This window comes from Eucyclogobius newberryi, unplaced genomic scaffold, assembly GCF_026437365.1.
Source record: "Eucyclogobius newberryi isolate DKJ021-1_F unplaced genomic scaffold, fEucNew1.0.hap1 SCAF_8, whole genome shotgun sequence".
NCBI classification, from domain to species: Eukaryota; Metazoa; Chordata; class Actinopteri; order Gobiiformes; family Gobiidae; genus Eucyclogobius; species Eucyclogobius newberryi.
The window spans coordinates 10,418,731-10,437,228 of record NW_027316500.1 but is presented as its reverse complement, the minus strand read 5'-3'; the positions used below and the strand labels follow the sequence as shown (position 1 = coordinate 10,437,228).

General features: G+C 37.5%; 4 protein-coding genes across 5 annotated transcripts in view; 2 read left to right on the top strand and 2 right to left on the bottom strand.

Annotated features, from left to right (window-relative positions):
• Positions 1–4,335, bottom strand: part of heatr5b (HEAT repeat containing 5B) — a 30,858-nt gene extending 26,523 nt beyond the window's left edge. Inside the window, exons 1-8 of one of the 2 annotated variants that reach the window (XM_072437332.1) lie at positions 4,277–4,335; positions 3,182–3,344; positions 2,888–3,099; positions 2,206–2,314; positions 1,974–2,123; positions 1,501–1,672; positions 1,258–1,412; positions 501–795 (exon numbers count right to left, since the gene is read on the bottom strand). In XM_072437332.1, the coding sequence (XP_072293433.1) occupies positions 501–795; positions 1,258–1,412; positions 1,501–1,672; positions 1,974–2,123; positions 2,206–2,314; positions 2,888–3,099; positions 3,182–3,307 (1,219 nt within the window). In that variant the 5' untranslated portion in view covers positions 3,308–3,344; positions 4,277–4,335. The remainder of the gene's footprint in view (positions 1–500; positions 796–1,257; positions 1,413–1,500; positions 1,673–1,973; positions 2,124–2,205; positions 2,315–2,887; positions 3,100–3,181; positions 3,345–4,276) is intronic. The other variant, XM_072437333.1, reaches the window with a different exon arrangement.
• A 1,588-nt stretch (positions 4,336–5,923) lies between these two features.
• Positions 5,924–7,737, bottom strand: LOC140351485 (HEAT repeat-containing protein 5B-like). The gene is made up of 4 exons (XM_072437337.1): positions 7,732–7,737; positions 7,105–7,122; positions 6,587–6,655; positions 5,924–6,130 (listed from the first exon to the last, which is right to left on the bottom strand). Exons 1-4 carry the CDS (start codon positions 7,735–7,737, stop codon positions 5,924–5,926), a joined length of 300 nt encoding a protein of 99 aa, XP_072293438.1.
• Positions 7,738–8,075: 338 nt separating this feature from the next.
• On the top strand, positions 8,076–9,998 carry gpatch11 (G patch domain containing 11). The gene is made up of 8 exons (XM_072437335.1): positions 8,076–8,232; positions 8,376–8,602; positions 8,742–8,783; positions 9,013–9,133; positions 9,225–9,315; positions 9,401–9,517; positions 9,600–9,681; positions 9,893–9,998. The coding sequence occupies exons 1-8, from the start codon at positions 8,183–8,185 to the stop codon at positions 9,946–9,948; spliced, it is 786 nt and encodes a 261-aa protein (XP_072293436.1). The 5' UTR covers positions 8,076–8,182; the 3' UTR covers positions 9,949–9,998.
• Positions 9,999–10,489: 491 nt separating this feature from the next.
• On the top strand, positions 10,490–18,498 carry LOC140350907 (interferon-induced, double-stranded RNA-activated protein kinase-like). Its single transcript, XM_072436485.1, has 19 exons — positions 10,490–10,662; positions 11,022–11,154; positions 11,230–11,387; positions 11,461–11,584; positions 11,652–11,719; positions 11,783–11,932; positions 12,003–12,135; positions 12,252–12,310; positions 12,376–12,457; positions 12,541–12,572; positions 13,052–13,091; positions 13,175–13,242; positions 13,324–13,443; positions 13,570–13,698; positions 15,182–15,398; positions 15,942–16,082; positions 16,157–16,258; positions 16,342–16,404; positions 17,188–18,498. Exons 1-19 carry the CDS (start codon positions 10,556–10,558, stop codon positions 17,311–17,313), a joined length of 2,052 nt encoding a protein of 683 aa, XP_072292586.1. The 5' UTR covers positions 10,490–10,555; the 3' UTR covers positions 17,314–18,498.

Here is an 18,498-nt window from a genome sequence, read left to right as displayed (position 1 = left end):
CTGTTTTAAAGTTAATCAAATTTAACAATTTAACTAAAATAAACTGATCTAACAAGTTTGCCATGGCTTCAAAACAAATCAGAGTAAGATTCACCATTTTGCATGTGAGTGTAAATTATCATGTGACATGAAATGCTGGTAGCTTCAAAAGAGTACGCAATTTATTGAAGATATAGTTTTCTTCTATGCAAATTGTTAATGACACATGCATTTTGGATTGCCTTTATGAAGCTGGTTAAGTTTATTCAAGTTTGTCTAGACAAACTAGGTGTGCATTAATGGATCTATACACTGCAGTCTTACATAGCCACTATTATGTGTCAAATATTGGCAACGGATGATACTGGAAGTTAAATTAAAAGGGAGAAAGTTGAAATCAGAAAAAGCCCCTCCACACAGCACGCTGCCGCAGAAGCCCAAAGCCAGAAGAAGCGCACACCATGCAATTTGGAAGAAGGTTGATTTTAAAATGTAAATGATGATAATGGATGAATACTTACTCTGTAATGCTCTGAACCGTGACATTTCCCCCCCATCCTCCTTACCCACAGCCCTCATCTGTTTGCTGATGGCTTGGCATATTTCTTTGCCTGCTGCGATTTGGGCTTTTTCTCCGAGCAGGCCTCCCAGAGTGGCCCGCAGCATGAAGGACACACAGCGGCGCGAGTACACAGCCTCTACGTGAGTTTGTGTGGCGCGAGGATGAGAGACCAGGTCCAAAACATGGGACAGGAACGTGGCAAAGTTTCGTTCCAGCCATTGACCGCCCAGCGTAGTGACAAAGACAACGTAAGCCTGTGAAAAAGCAATTACTACATTCATATATACTTAACAACACATTGATGACTAAAGAAGTTTAAGATTACATTTTTTTTTTATTAAACTTACAATAGGAAGTAGCACCTTCATCTGAACATAACTACATATACTACCAGGTTAATAGTAGTATCAATTGGTAAAATTACAAAAAACTAATTTGCGTGTGCTAGTTATGTGTCAGATTAAATGATGATTTAATAATAATAAGTCGAATGTGGTGCTACTAATTCCTCTGAAGAGAATGAATAGTCTTTGTAACTTATGGGTTAAACTAAGCAAGCATCTTTTGACCTTTGGTAAAGGTCATCAGTCATGGTGATTTATGTTGTTTAACCTTTGGTCATTTTTTTTCAATGTGCAATAAAAAAAAAAAAAAAGTTTGACTTAACACTGACCAAAACCTTCATTATTTTTTTGTTATGAGCAGTACACACTCACTTGTGTGACGCCAACTCTCACTTCCCGGCTAACCGAGGCCCCCTTTAGCATCTCTCCACCACTTTTCAGAAAGCCAGAACCTCCTCGCAAAAAGCCAGTGGACATGAGCTCAAGCACTTCATCCAGAGTGGCCCGCTTCACATTTTGACGCATGACTAGGGCAGAAAGGTTTAAATTAAAACCATCAATGAGAGTAATAGGTAAAAGCACAATAAATACATAGAACCAGATAATAAACATTACCTGCTGCTTGTTTGGGCATCAGAGCTGTGGCCATAACTGTTCCCAGGAGTTTAGCTACAGAGACCCGGACTCCATAGTTGGATCCCTCCAGGGCTTTGAAACACAATGTGGCTAAACTCTCCAGCTCTGTGGTCCACATAAACACTGCCTCATTCTGTAGCTCCAACAAGCACTAAGCAGACAACAAGGGGAGAAACAATTCACTTAAGTTCATTTGATTTGATTTTGAGTAACAACTAAGGTCATGAGAATTTTGAGTCCAAACATCCTAGCTTGTAAGCAGAAGCCTGTACTATGAAGGTGTTACAAGAGTTTGTGAGGTGATTAAGAGGCTGTGCATCTTTCCACACTGCCTGGCACAGACATACAAGGGTTAATGATTTTTTAATCTTAGACAGGATTATCAATGATATTCGAATGAACTTGTTGGTCATGAAGGGTTCATACCGGTAGCTCGTTCAAAGTGGAGTTACCTTTGCTATGGCACAGCGGACGGCCATAGACCTGTCTGTTAGAAGGGAACGGGCGTTTTTGTAGATATCTCTGTGACATGAGGCTGCTGCACCTCCAAGTCCACACAACACCTTCTGCAAACTGAGAAGGATCTCCCCTCTGCCCTGAGACTAACGTGAAAGAAAGAGAAACTTTTAAAGTAAAAAATAAAAATGATTAAAATATAAGTAAACATTTTTGGACAAATCATACCTCTGCACTCTTTAAAGCCTTTAAAAGATTGTTGATTGTATCGGGAAAGGAGCTCCCGAGCATTCGGCCCATTTTCTCATAAAAAGCGCCAACACACGCCACTGCAGCGCTACAAAAACATACACAACAACACAGTATGACCAGTTAAGACTGGAACCTGGCATCCAATCAAAAAGCTTGCGTCTCTTGCTATGCAGTATGCGCTGTGTACATGCACCTCAGCCAAAAAGAACCATTGCATAAATTTGCCGCGGACTATAAGAGATGTGATTGGTTGAGCCGCAAAGACTTGGTGGAAAACTGATTAAAACAGCTTGTAACAGCTAAAGTTTGGCCCAGATATTTTTTATACAAGAACCTAATGTGATGGTTTATTTTCCTAAAATAAAACATTTGAATTAAATTGTTTGGATTTCCCCATTTTGAGTAAATCAAAGCCATTGCAGATGTTATGAATCTCTTTTAGGTTACATCAAAGTCTTAGCGTAATTCAGAATCTGGTCATGTACACTTAATCCCCCTTTTAAAACCTCATTCTGCAGATTAACAGACAGTTTAACGACTGACGTAGTTGAGGTCATTTCTCATTATAATTATAACAGAACCCAGACCCAAGCTGCTTAATAGAGTCTGCTACAATTAATATAGAAATAGCAGCGGTAAAACATAAAAATGCTCTTACAGTTTCGTTGGCAGGTATGCAGGGGTGTCATCCTTGCTTTTGATAATCTCGTTGCATTTATCCAGAGTCTGGAATACAGTGAACGTGTCTCCAATGCTGTAAAGAGTTGCTAGGTTTTTGGCCAGTAGTTTTCTGGTTGGAGGGCCAGGTGCACTGCTAATAAGCCCAGTGAGCTGCTCCACCAACTTCTTCTGCTTCTCCTTTACATCAGTCTGGCAGAGAAAATTAAGTAAAATGCATATGGATTTAAGTAGCAGAACAGTGGTATAGAGTTTTACAATATCCAAGTCTAACCTTATTTGCAGCTACAAGGACTTTATCAAGGAAACGGAGCCACTCGAAAATGAAGACAGGCCTCTTGGCTTCAGTGATCTGGGCCAAAGCATCTTCGTTCAGCAGCAGACTGTGAGCCAGCTCCATGACGAAGGCCTAAAATCACAGCCTTTCCTCGTTGGTTCTAAAATCATGCATCAATCAATCCATCCATCCATCCATCCATCCATCAGTATAAAGACTTTAGCATCTCATTGTTGACATATTGTTAGATTTACAATGTTATCAAACAGAGCTGCAAGAAAATCAAATACAAATTGCAATTTGAGTTTAGCACAAGTATTTATTTAGATAATATAATGTTCTCTCCAAATGACAAAATATTTTTATATGAAAATGTTGCTCCTGTAATTAGACCTCTACAAACATGTGTTGAAACGCACAAGATATGTATTAGTTTATTTCAGTTATCTAAAATGTTAATCCTCCTGAAATGGTGTACAATGTGAACTCTGAAAAGAATTGTACTTTTGAAAATATGTCACAAATCTAAACAGCCAAATAGACCCTTATAAAGTCATTTATGTTATGATAATCTGCGGTTAATCCCATTTTTTTCATTTAAATCACAATACATTCCTAATCATTTTTGCCTCTATTCCGGAATTTAGAATACATTCCTTTACAAACTCTTAAAGGGTCTGTTCTTTTCCCCAGACATTTTCACAACATTTTGCAGCCCTTTGAGCTGTCAGGTTTAATTTAACTAGTGCAAGGCATACAACACTGGACATGACATCAATCATTTGCCAATTTGCATTTAAAACTCGAATACATTTTCCAGGAGTAACATGGGTATGCAACAAATCTAGAAGGACAGCCTAAAGTTGCTTGTTGTTTGTGTGTTGACAGTTGCATCTCTCCTGCTGCTGCTGCTACTGCTTTTGGCGTTAGCAAAGGGCGAGGCTAGTTCCTGTCAAAACCGCCTTAAATTCGCACTAATTGAAGTCTCAAACAAACGGGATGCGTTGACTGCTCAGTTATGTCAACAATTTGGTGTTATTAATGCAGAATATTTAGAAACTAACGTTAAATATAGAGATGTGTTCGTTTTACCTGCGCTTCGGCGTGAGCTAGGATGAATGACGACGAGCAACATAGATGTCACGCTAAATGTCACCGGCTCGAAACAAAACATTAAGCGTAAAACACCAAACAACGGAACAAACCTTGAATATTTTAATTCTTAGCTCAGTAAATACAGTAGTTTTACATTGAAGTACATCTCTGGTGAAATACGCCCCGTATGTTTGTCTATTAAAAAGTAGATCGATATTGTGAAGGAACCTTGGATCTGGACCGATGTTGCTACCCGAAATAATAAGGGAATACACTCAAACAAACTGGAAATCATTTATCAACGCAACAATCTAATATAACTACGTTTCTTGTTCTATCACTTTGCACAAAATGTCAGACGATGAATAGCATTACATGTTTGATGCACTTCATACAAGTAACAATGTTGACAGTGCAATCTAGACTGCTTCAATCAAGCTTTAGTTTTGTGTGTATTTAATTTGCAATATTGAGAAAATCAAATCAGAATGGCTTGGCTGTACCGTACATATAAATGGTGTTTTGTTTTGATCAGAATATTATAACACAGCACAAGAAATGCCTACCTGCTCAGAAGTCAAGAGGAAAGAGGAAAAACACGCCTGGAATGCTCTCTCAACCTGTGGATACCCGGCTTGGGCTCCTAACAGAGTGAAGAGAACCAAAAAGCAGGACAAAAGGGAAACAGAACCAAGAAGCAAGGGTGTTTCTATCCCTTATGTCTCTATCCCTTATGTCTCGGGACTGTCGGGAAAACTGCGAAGAATTTTTAGACGACGCGAAAGCCCTGTTTATTTTAAACCAGGCAACGTTAAGACAAAAACTGGTTCACCCTAAGGACAAGATGCAGACACAAAAACAGAGAAATTTAGTTTATTCTATCCAATGCAGTGAAGAAAATTGTAAAGAGCGGTACATAGGAGCGACTCAACAGCCACTTCACAAGAGGAGCACAGAAGACACTCTAATTCAGGACCCCAGAGCGCCGTGCATCTGCATCTTAAAGCCACTAACCACTCTATCGAAGACAGTGAAGTGAAGATTCTAAGCAGGGAAAAAAGATAGTTTGAAAGAGGACTTAAAGAGGCGATCTTTGTTTAAAAAAAAAGAGAATCCGTCCTTAAAAAGAAATAGAGGTTTAAGATTCATCCTTTCGGTTGTATATAATAGTGTCAAAAAATCCTGGAGCGGGAGATGCCCAGGTCATTCTGTTGCTAATCAGGTACTTGGTGAGGAGGGAGCAAAAGTCAGTTCACAATAAGATGTTGATGGCCCATTGCAAGGCTGATATAAAACAAAGAAGGTAGTTTCAATTGTCATTGTCATCAATTTATCATTGGTCCCTACTCAGAGTAGGATAAATATCTGAGTTCCCAGACTCGATTCGCAGATTGAGAATGACTCTTGAATGAGAGTCGAAAGGAGGACAATGTATCACCTATATCATTTAAGCCTTTGCAAGATGTTACGCACAAACATTAAATTCAGATTGTGATTTAATTATGATTAATCTAACAGCCCATTTAAGACCCATTAAGTGGGGGGCATGACTCATGTACACTTAAATGCAACTTTATATTGCCATTAAGATCATTAATGACATGACAATCCCATTTATGGATTCTGTTGCAAGCCTTATTTGTGTCAAAATACAGTGTATTTTTCCCAAACCTCAGCCCAAGCCTTGAGAACAGCCAGTTTCTCCATTGTAGTGGCGCTCTCACTGTACAGTTGACTGGACGAGCCCTTCCCAGCCTGCACCTTGTCCAGAGACGAGACCAGCAGAGTGTGGACTCTCCGCAGGTCGTTGAGGTCACTCACCACACCACTGCCAATCCACGTACTGCAAACCTGAAGTGTCAAAATGGGATAGAAAAATATAGTCATATACCATTCAAATTATGCCCTATAAACAATACACAACTAGACAGTCACATTAAATTGACAAACCAAAATGCTCTGAACATAAAAATGATGTGAAATAAGCCACAATATGTTGAACATGCCATTTAACTGAGGAACACATTTTTACTTTCAGAAGGTCACATTTGAATAAACAGTTCGAATATTTCCCTTTCTGACAAGATTGCACTGGCTTCAAAATATTATATTAGTCATACAGCTAAAAGACATGTTTAAAATTCAGTCCTGTCACTTACTCTTTGCATCAATCGCAGAGTCAAAAACTGTTCATTTAATGTTGGCATAGAACCAGCAAAACCAGTAACAACTGATATATGTCTTAGCATTACACTCTTGTCTCATTTTGGTTTGAACAATGATATAGTGACTTAGAGACAGTCTCACCTGACAGGCTTTAGCTGTGATATCAGACGGAGTATCAGGTGAAAATGCCGGTCTGAGTGCAGCTCCAACCTAAAAGCATTATTTCCTCCTTAATGCACAGAAATGCAACGTAACTCAATAGAATACAACCCAAGTATGATATGAGTGATATGTACATAAAATAAACACAATAGTCAACTTGACTGATGTATAACTATATGATACATATTTATCAACTATATGATAAATATTTATCATATAGTTTATCTCACAAAGCTAAGTAATAATTATAAAAACACGAGAACCTGTCATATGCACTTTAAATTATATGCATTTTTGGTTTTGCTAATTAATATATTTTTTTGTATTTAACACCAAGTTATGATGTGAAATGATCATAACCATTAAAGATCAGTTAAAAATAATGCATGACAATAATGATAAATAGAATAGCCTAGTACAAACATTTCATAACACTAATTGACACTCACTCAGCACAGCCATACTTCATTGTATTTAACTTATTGTGTATGACTCACATTGGCTTGGTACTGCTCCTGTGAGCGATTGTCATTTGTATGTACGTTTATGTTTATATACGATGTTAGAGTTTACCCATTGTACCAAATTATTTTTTAATTATTGGTAATTATTATTGACTGCACAAAATAAAAACAGTACTTTCTTTTCACATTCTTTATCTAGTTTTCCTTGATCTGTGTTCAACTTAATTTAACACAATACATAAAAACTAATGAAATCATGGAATATCGTTCCGAATGCATCTTTATGTATAAACGTTATCTTGTGTTAACTGTGTAATCGTTAATTTTACACTTTATATTAAATATTTAGTGAAAACGTGAGAAACTACATATAATACAAATTACTTGTATTGCAAGTCTCGTCTAGTCCACTTTCTGCTGCTTCTGTTAGTTTTGTTTTCGTCCAACATCAGACTAAAAAGAATTGAGCAAATGAAGATTATTTTGTGTTTTTATTACGATTTTTCTTTTTGACATCAAATTTATTTATTTTTGACATCGAATTAAACATTTTTTTACATGGAATATACTTTTTTTTTTAAATAATCGTATTTATATACAATGACTATTTTCCTAGATTCGATGTCAAGAAAAATATTCGGAATAAAAACACAAAATAACCTTCATATAAGCACTGTTCGTAATTTTACAGGCCGAACTCTTTTAATGGCGGCCTCCGGTCTGGGCCGTGAGGGTGCAGTACTGTGGAGCGGCCACTACTCGATTTAGATAATTTAATACGGCCGACGAGCAACACTCTAATATCACCGGCTAGAAACAAAACATTAGGCATAAAACACCAAACAACGAAACAAACCTTGAATATTTTAATTCTTAGCTTAATAAATACAGTGATTTTACATTGAATTATATAATACATATCTGGTGAAATATATTCCATATGTTTGACTATTAAAAAGTAGATCGATAATGTGAAGGAACGCGGGATCTGGACCCATGTTACAACCCGGACGAAATAACGGAATACACTCAAACAAACTGAAAAAAACCAACACATATCAACGCGAAAATCTAATATAACAACGTTTCTGGTTATTTTACTTTGCACAAAATGTCAGACGATGAAGAAGATTACATGTCTGACGCACTTCTTACTCAAATGTAAGTAACAATGTTGACAATGCAATCTAGACTGCTTATTCCTATTTGTATTTAATTTGCAATAATGGATCATCAAATCAATGGCTTGACTGTACCGTACATGTCAATGGATTCTTCTGCGTTTTGTTTTGATCTCTTATCAGTCAGGACGTCAAACCTGGCGTCAGCATGGTGAGAAGGGTTAAACAAGCCATGAAGAAAGAGGCTCAACACAAGGAGACAAATATTAAAAATCGACAAAAATCTTTTAAAGAACAAGAGAAAGAAAGTCGTGAGACGGCGTTACAAAGTGGTATCAGCAATGAAAACAAAGGCTTTGCACTGCTGCAGAAAATGGGTTACAAAGCTGGTCAAGGACTGGGCAAAAAGGGCAAGTTACTTAAAATATGTATATATATATATATATATATATATATATATATATATATATATATATATATATATATATATATATACATACATTGCATTCAAGACTCACTTGCGTTATAACAATTGTTTTCTTTCCATAGGAGCAGGAAGAGTTGACCCTATTCCCTTAAATATAAAAACTGGTGAGTCATTTATCCACATGCACTTTTGTTTGTGTCTTTGTAATGTAAAAATTCCATTTAAATTAAATAGCATCACATTTATACTGGGATCTCGGGCTGGGAATCATAGGGTCCTCACAATTTGATACAATACATGATGCTGTATTGTATCTAATTGTAATATTGTATCGTGATCCATGTATAGTCAGTATATCACCCTATAATACATATATTTATTATATGAATACAGACAGAGGTGGCATTGGGATGGAGGAGCTGAAGAAACGAAAAGCAGAAGAAGAGCTTCAACATTACAGACAGAAAGTACGAGCTAAACAACAGAATGAGGCCAAATCAATGGAAGATTTCAGGTAACTGTACATTATACCAATTACACAGTTACTACTATCATCTATTAGCACATATTTTAATGCATTTACCCACCCTTATTTTACTTTTCAGATCAAGGGTGCGAACAGAAAGAGAGGACCGAAAGATTGAGGCAGATCTCAGAAGAAGTCAGCGTTCCTGTGAGCAGCTCGACAGTCAAAATGTTGGTATAACAGTGAAAATGTTTGAGTAACAACATATATATTTTTTAATATAATCAAATATATTTTTCTGTTGGTTTGTATCAGGGCATCACTGCTCCTAGTGAAGAGTGGTACTGGCCAAAAAACAATGCTGAAGAAGAGGTGGATGAAGAAGATGGTCCTAACGAAGAAGATGAGGAAGATGAGGCAGTTGAATTAACAGTTAGTATTGTATTATTGCTTTGATATTATATATTATTACACTTGGACAATATTTCTGGATTTTGTTGTGTTTTCTTTGCAGGAATTTGATAAACTGCACATTTTGACCTCATACTTAAGAGGGAGACACTTTTACTGCCTCTGGTGTGGCACAACCTACAATGGTGAGAATATAAACAGAAAACAAACATTTTAGTTTAATATCTGTAAAATAAATATATTTTAGGCTTAAAGGTTATTGGGTGACTCAGGACAAGAACTCTCATTATCAATTAAAAAAAAAAAAACTTCTAAGTCATAGAGTCAACAGCTTATTGTTTATTTGTAGAGCCAGATTTGGTTACTTACTTTCTAATAACTTCCTTTTTTGTACAGATGAAGATGACCTTTGCTCAAATTGTCCTGGAGATACAGCAGCTGACCACGAATAAAAAAGAAAGGGTCATTTTTTTTTTTTTTTTTTTAAGTAGTGAGTGTAATGTCTTATGTCTTGCCATGTTCCTATATCATTTCTATGTTTAATATTGCATTGTATTATTGCAAGATTTTCTACCATCACAGAAGACATTATGTAACAATGTGATAGTAGATTTAATAAAAATAAGAAAATGCTGTAGATGTCTTGTTTGAATATTATTATTTTTGTACAAATAATATATCAGGCTATAAGTTATTGTATTATGATGTATGACTACAACTCCCACAATGCTTTGTACTGTGGATGTGGCGCTCAAGTAACGCAGCCACCACTAGGAAGCAAATAAATAAAACTATTATCGGGATAATGTTCATAGTTTATCCGTGTGTATGTATTGTGTGTCAGAGTTGTCTACTTTGGAACATTGGAACCGATGTTTGCATTTATTTAAATATTTTCACTGATGTGCGTCATGACGTGTCCTTATCGAAATTTGAGATTGAAACCAGAATCGAAAGTGAAACTACAGAGGAAGAGTGAGGAGTGAGGAGTTCTGGTACAGATGAATGCGCATATTTTAATCTGACTTGTGATTCAATGATTTTAAACAATAGTTAATCATGGATTCAACAAACTATGTCACAAAATTACACGAGTTCGCGCAAAAGAAACGCTGGGTGGTGAAGTTTGTCGATGTTGATGCGGCAGGTCCCGATCATATCAAAAAGTGAGTTTCAGATGAATGAATTTCTGTTTTTATTCGATGCATTGAGAATATTTGATGTAACATGGTTCAGGCAGCACGTTGAACCTGCTGTTGTCATGTTTTCATTGGATTCTGTAACAAATAGACCCACATTGTTAAGGGAAGGTAATTGTGCTCATTAGTGTGTGGTGTTGGGATTAATATTGCAGTTAATAATTTAGTACTAACACAGATAACGAGATTGAAGAACTATATTGCCGGGAAAATGACTAAACTTCTAATCAAATAGGCTACACACCTTTCTTAATGTTAAGTTTAGGACATTTAAAGCTTGCAGTTTGTGTAGTAAGCATGGTCTTTCTTATCTTTGTTGTATCTAGGTTTACTGTACAGGTGGTGCTGGATGGCAAAGCCTATTCAAAAGGTGTGGGGAATAACAAGAAGGAGGCCAAACATATTGCTGCAAAAAATGCCTGCCTCGAAGGTGCACTTGATGACCCACCATCTGAAACAGTAAATATTACTCAAAGTGTCATAATATAATAATTTCACCTGTTTATTTGGATCTGATTTTTACTCTTTTAACAGACAGCTGCGGCACAAAACACTGTACCCTCTTCTCCAGTGCAACCAACAGTCATGACCCAGAGTAACTACATGTGCTGGTTGAATGAATATGGGCAGAAAAATAATGTCTTGATCAAAGCCGTGGAATCGACTAAACTAGAACCAACAAATGCACCTCTGTAAGACATTGCATTTCCACATAACATTTTAAACCCATTTTGACCCATTTTGACTATATTGTTGCTTTTCCAGATGCTGTAGATTCGTAGTGGGAGATAAGGAGTACCCAGCAGCTTATGGAACAACTAAAAAAGAAGTCAAAGAAGAGGCAGCCAAGCTTGTTTACCGTGAGATGTTTGGTAGCGCAGTATCTCAGGTAATGCTGACATTGTAAAGCCAATACATGTAGTTGTACATGTTTTGTAAAAAAATACTTTTTTAAGACCGTTGATAGCGTGCCAGTTCAGTGTAATAAGGACGACAATCAAGCATCAAATGTTTCGGAAATCATGTGAGTTGTAAATGTTTGCGTGACATTGTATGGTCCAATAATGCATATATTATGTTTTTTTAGTAAAAGCACACAGAGACTGGGCATTACCACCAAGGATGAAGGTTTTGCAGATACCAATTTCATTGGGATTCTCAATCACTACTGCCAGAAGAAAAATCTTCTCCTTGATTTTGTATTTGAGAAGCGAACTGGGCCACCCCATAACCCTCAGTCAGTCTCCACTTATGTAGTTAAATTATTGTAATTGTTCCACCTCTAATATTGTAGCTTTCCTTTACAGATTTTCTTATAAAGTGGTTATTAATAAAACGGATTATCCTTTGGCTGAAGGAAAGAACAGAAAAGAGGCCCAGCAAAAGGCAGCTCAAATGGCTTGGTCCACACTGCAGGAGCAGCCTGATTGGGACAGCAAGGTACACACAAGTCCTAAGTTTAAAATACAGATGAATTATCATCAACATTTACTATCATTAAGAAGTTAAAAAATAAACTTGGATGTCACTATATGTCTGCACTGTGGTTCTATCAGGTGTCTATACGATCTTCTGAAGACTCACCCGCTCTGCTCCTTCCACCTCCAATGTCAAAGTAAGTTAAAAACAAAACAAAAATGTTGATAATTTGAATCTGTTGTTTTTTGTTTTTTTTTTAAGCGTTGTTGCTCAAGCCAAGCCAGAAGACATTGCAACTTCTACAAAGGTTAAAGTTGATGCTGTTAGCCCTCCCAAAGATCAGGTAAGTAAGCTATTGTATGTTCAAAGTACATTTCACAAAATTACCACATTTATACAATATTTAATGTGTATTTCCGCCCACAGGCTGTAAGTCCTGGTGTGAAGCCCAAATTAAAGTGAGTTGTTATTACAGGTGATAAGTGGATGTGCCACTGCTGTTAAAGGCGGTATGAACGATTTTTCGGCGATTTGAGAAGGCAGGCGGAAGTGCGCATGCGCACTCCCCCGTGCGGACTGATACAACACACACGTGCGTTTATTAGCGCAACGGAGCGCATCGCATCTCTCGTCTCCCGTAGATTTCTGTCCACTTCTGCGTCAGCTCGAACTGTCTTTCTCCGTCTTCATTTTGCCCCGTACACTGAGGGAACTATATTATGATAGATCCATGCGCTTAGGCACGCGGAAACGTGGGGACGAGCCTGACGCGGCTGCAGGTGAGCGGTAGGTGCGTTTTATGATTGATACGTGGCAGGACAAATGATTTATCCACGCCACGAGGAAATATGATAAAAAATTTGCTGAAAAAAATCGTCCATACCACCTTTAAGTTAAAATGAAATGGTTAAACATTCAAAAACAACTTTGTCTTCAGGATTGCAGCAAATTTTCCAAATGCTCTTAGAAGTAAAGAGGTACTATGACAAAGCTCATTACAAATCTTTTGTTTCAGTATTTCATTTAGCGATATATATTTTGTCTTTTTTCTGTTCAAAAGGATTTAATGCCCGATCTAGCTTTAAAGAAAGATGTTGGAAAAAATACACTACAACCTGGTAACTCAAGGTAATCATTAAAATACAACATTTACAATCATGTTTTGAATGTTTATTTGTTTAGTCTGACAGATTGTTTACTTTTCCTCAGATTTCTGTCTGATTATGACTCCATTGACCTTCTTGGCAAAGGAGGGTTTGGAAGTGTCTTCAAAGCGAGACAAAAACTTCTTGAAAAATTTTTTGCCATAAAAATAATTCGCTGCAAAGAGTAAGTTTAATCTTTATGAGTATGTGAACTTATGATTGACCCAGTAATATATCTTTGTGTGAGTTTTGTGCAATATATGTAATGTAACACTACATAATCCATTTATGAATGTTGCACACATTTTAGGAAAGCCCTACGTGAGGTGAGGGCTTTGTCAGACCTAAGTCATGATAATATTGTGAGATACTACACCTGTTGGATGGAGGATACAACGTACCAGTGGGACGCCTCCACTGACAGCTACAGCTCAACTCAGTAAGTCTGTGCTTCTCAATCTGTGGTTTGAGTGCAAGAGGTTGTACACTGGTTTCTTTTAATGGCACCCTATGATTTCCGCTTTGCACAGTTTTAGTCCTGACTTTCTCCAGCACTTTAATGAGGGTTACATTTGAATGTAGTGGTCCCAATTTGGGAAATATACTTGCTACCATGAGTCAATTTGTCCTGCCATCGGGAAACCTTTCAGTAGTAGTAAGCAACTACAGTGCAGTACACAGACAGATAAGACTTTGTGCCTGTTTTAGTTTCATGTGGATTGGCCCCTGTAATTACTGAGATATTAACCATAAACAAAGTAAACAAAACCACAATCTGACAGTTAAGCAAATTCCTGCATTGGATTATTTTTCTTTAACTTTTTAGGCGACAGCAGTTACCCTGCCTCTCAAAACTGCTTTACCTGCATCCCAGAGAATGGGTGGAGAAATTTCACCAGTATCTGTTTCCTTTACATAATTCTCATAATTGTCTTTTGACATATAAAAAAAAAAGACAAAATTTAATCGTTTAAGGAATTATAGACCGTGCCGCCGCTGACAGTACGCACATAACCTGCAGTACGTAGGACATCAAGTGCTCCGATGGGCACCAACATGATCAGGCAGTTTGGATTGAATGACATAACAGGCTATTTGTGCAGCTGCTGCACTGTTCCTTTTCCAATTAAACAGGGAGCCTGCAGAAGAGAGAGGGGCACCAACTGCCTTCAGTTCTTAATCAATTCAAACTTGGACTCAAGTGTCACCGCTCTCTCTCTCCATATGAAGTTTGAGATGCGCAGGGGCAGCTACACAAGCCACAGTTTAAACGGATTAAGGGCACAGTTGAGAACAGTTTTGACTCCACATACATATTCAACACAAGGAGCAAAAGGGTCTTAGATGATGAAAATCATCCTCACAATCAGTTAGAAACAGTATGTGTTTTCCAGCTGGCGCTGTGAATGGCATGGCTGACACTGGCATGCACTAAGCCAAAATGTTTCACCTTACAAACGTCTAAATCATGTTTTTATAAATGCAACAGAAAGTGCCAATATTTTGCAGCCTGTAGATTTAGTTCTAGAGCCTGGATCTGCTCTGCAGAAGAGCAGAAGGACTCCTAGTGATGCTGGAGCAGGGGCGGAGCAGGCGAATTTAGGGACTGTGTGATTAGTTGCTAAGAAATATTTTTGTTAGGATTATGATATAAACAATACGCCTTATACAAAATTGACTTCAGAAATGGTTACAGACATCAAACCCCAGGCATTTTTTACATGTTCTAAGTTGGTTGGGGGCATAGGGGCACCACTGAGCATTTTTGCTTAGCACACCCAAATTTCTTTCTGCGGTCCTGATTTTAGAACGCTGTGATGTCGCATGAACTCAATCTATTGTGTATTACTGAGGGAGATGGCGGGAGTTCTCAGAGATAAGCAAGACAAAACTAAAACATGCCTGTAATATTTATTTTTCAGATCAACCGGTAACCCATCTGAAAAATACCTGTACATTGAGATGGAGTTATGTGACTCTAAAACCCTGTCAGTCTGGATTGATGAGAAAAACACTCAAAATGTGAAGAAATCTCGCCGTGACCCTCAGAGACGAGAGGAAAGTTTGAATATCGCTCAGCAGCTGATCGCTGGAGTGGTGTACATTCACTCAAATAGTCTCATCCACAGAGACCTGAAGGTGAGACAACATACAGTAACTACCACTGTGTCCCAGACTAATGGTGTGCTTTGTGCGACCCCTAGTGGTCAAAAACATTCTGACTCAAATAGAGACTAATATTCCTGCATTATATATCATATCAGACAGGGGAATTAACCAAATTCCAATCTCAATTCAACACAACAGACAATACAATATTTTGATGTCAGCTACAACACAGCAACAAACACATTCTCAAAAACGACATTGTGTCATATTTTAATTAATTGAAACTGAGGAAGACTTTCGTGAATCCAAGGTTTTATTTAGTTTAAAACATTAAAAAGTCCTGAAACCTGATAGTCTAAATATGCATATAACCAGGATGACTAAATCAGTTCTAAACCAGGACTCTACTCAGACTAAACCCAGTTCTAATTTGAAACTAAACTTGGAAAAACGTAGAGAACAGTACAAACCACATTCAAGCCATCACTAAAATATAATTTATAAAGGACTAAGATATAGACACGTTTATCAAAAAAGGATTTTAATTTCAGTTTTGATCTATTCATCTTTCAGCCGGCTAATGTCTTATTTGGGCGTGATAGGAAATTGAAGATTGGAGATTTTGGTCTGGTCACTGCAGAGAGTAATGATGATGAGAATATACTGGAAAGAACCGCTTACAAAGGGACTCCGTCATATATGGCCCCAGAACAAGTAAGCTATCTTCACTGAATATACTTTAAACAATTCAAATCAAATGTCATTGTTTTTTTTGTGGTAATTGACAGAAAAACAGGAAAACCTATGACCGGAAAGTGGATATTTTTGCTTTTGGTCTGATATATTTTGAACTCCTTTGGAACATTGGAACAGGACATGAACGACACGCGGTCAGTGAATAATCCATAAAATGTAGTGTTGATATACATTTTTTGGATGGATCTTAATATTTTTTGTTTCGTATTTTATTCAGATTTTTGATGACCTCAGGGTCCAGAAATTTCCTGAAGGCTTTTCTCGTTATTTTCAACATGAGGTAAAGATGCTATTTGAAATAAAACTTCTGATGATCAATTAATATGATAAAATAATATGATGATAACACATTCATTTTAGAGTAAATCAAACCATAAAATAGGGTTGCTTAATTAATCAAATTTGATCAAGATTATCGTCAATGTTTGGGTCTTTTTAACCGACACGTCTATCAATAAGCGTGTGGTTTGGGACAAATTTCAGTCTTTATAGGAACAAATTTGACTTTTTTTTTGTATTAATTGGGAATAATAATAATAAAGTTAGTATTTTTATTTTCAAGAATATTTCAATTAAAGGTGTAATGGACGATTTTTCGCAGAGTTGAGAATTCAAGCGGAAGTGCGCACTCACCCCGTGCGGAAGGAGAAAAAAGCCTCGTTGCTAACACGTGCGTTTGTTTATTAGCGCGACCGATTTGTCCCGTACACTGAGGGAACTATATTATGATAGATCAATGCGCTTAGACACGGGGAAACATGCTGCTCTCCTGGGGACGAGCCAGAACGAGGCTGCAGGTGAGCGGTAGGTGCGTTTTATGATTGATACGTGGCAGGACTAATCGGCAGGCCAAGCCAAGAGGAAATGAGACTCAGATTTGGGCCAAAAAATCATCCATTCCATCTTTAATATTGAAAACCATTGTATTTGTTTTTATTTTTGTAATAACGGACAGCTCTACCATATATAAAATAATGACTATCATTTGTTTGATGAGTAGAATTTCCATAGCCAGTTTAAACGTGATGATTCTTTATTGAATGATTTGTTTTTCTCCGCTCAGGGCCAGATCATAAAGTCCATGCTGTCGGATCAGCCGCAGGATCGACCTGAAGCAGCTGAAGTGAAGCTGGAGCTGGAGGAATATGTCCAGACACTCAAGATGATTAAAGACATGCGAACAGTTTGAATAATGCGAGACATTTCACATACATCACGTTGTCCTAAACTTCAAAATCATTGCACGTTAGAACATACATATTTTAAGATGCTATAACAATATCAACGTGTTATCCGTAGGCGGATTTTTGTCCAACTGTCTCTATAGACATCTCTCCAAATTAAAACCATACTTCTTTTTTAAGTATGTGCATTATTTATGAACAAAAGTTATACATTTCTTTATCCTTTTTGTTAAAAATGAGGGTGTTTATAGCTGCTGCTTGTATGTGAGGCCTGAAATACACTATATATCATTACAAAAACAGGTTGGCCACTTAAGTTTCAAATGTGAGATCATTATCTGTAGAAACAAGTATTTTACCACACTTTTTGTAATACTTTATCCAGGCGTTGGATAAAAGGAACATTCCCTTGTCCAAATCTATCCAAATTGGACACATTTAGAAAACATTTGATCACTTTTGACTTCTTCAACCTACATACATCAATGAGTGCTCTATTGAAAGCTTACAACTAGGGAATCCATTTCTTTACACAGAGACACTATATTATGTTATTGAAATTCATATTCCATAAATAAAAACACATTTTCACCATAAAAATAGACAAAAACAAGTGTTATGTGAGCACGTTTTGCGCACAGAACAATCGCACGGCTCTAAAGTGGAACTTTTTGGAGAAACCCCCATACATTTGTGTTAGGTTTGGGCACTTTTCCTCCCTATTGGTTATAATAATATTTTGTCTGTTCAGTTTTTGTCTAATGATCTGTTTAGTTTTTTTTATTAGATTGGCTCCCGGCCGCGGGCGCGCGCCCTGGAGCCTTTAAATGGAGACCGGATGGGCTCATCACTCTCTCTCAGCTCGGCTCCGCCCATCCCGCTACGGTCCCGCTTCGTAGACGCACTCGGCTCGCCTGCTCCCAGCTGGCTCTCACTAGCAGTAGCACTAGCCTGTCTTGTTTGGCCTGGTGGGACCGGTAGTCCCATTTTCGCTTTTGTTTGGGGCTAGATAGGGGGTTTGGTGTGTCGTATTTTTTGTGCTTTAGGTAGAGGTGTCGGCACCGGCTTCGACGGCCCTATACGGGGCTGGCCCGTTGTCGATCCTATTTTATTTCTGTTTGGCTGGCCCACCAGGTCCATCTTTCTTTTTATAACTTTGGGGTGATTTTTAGGGCACGGGGGTTCGGAAT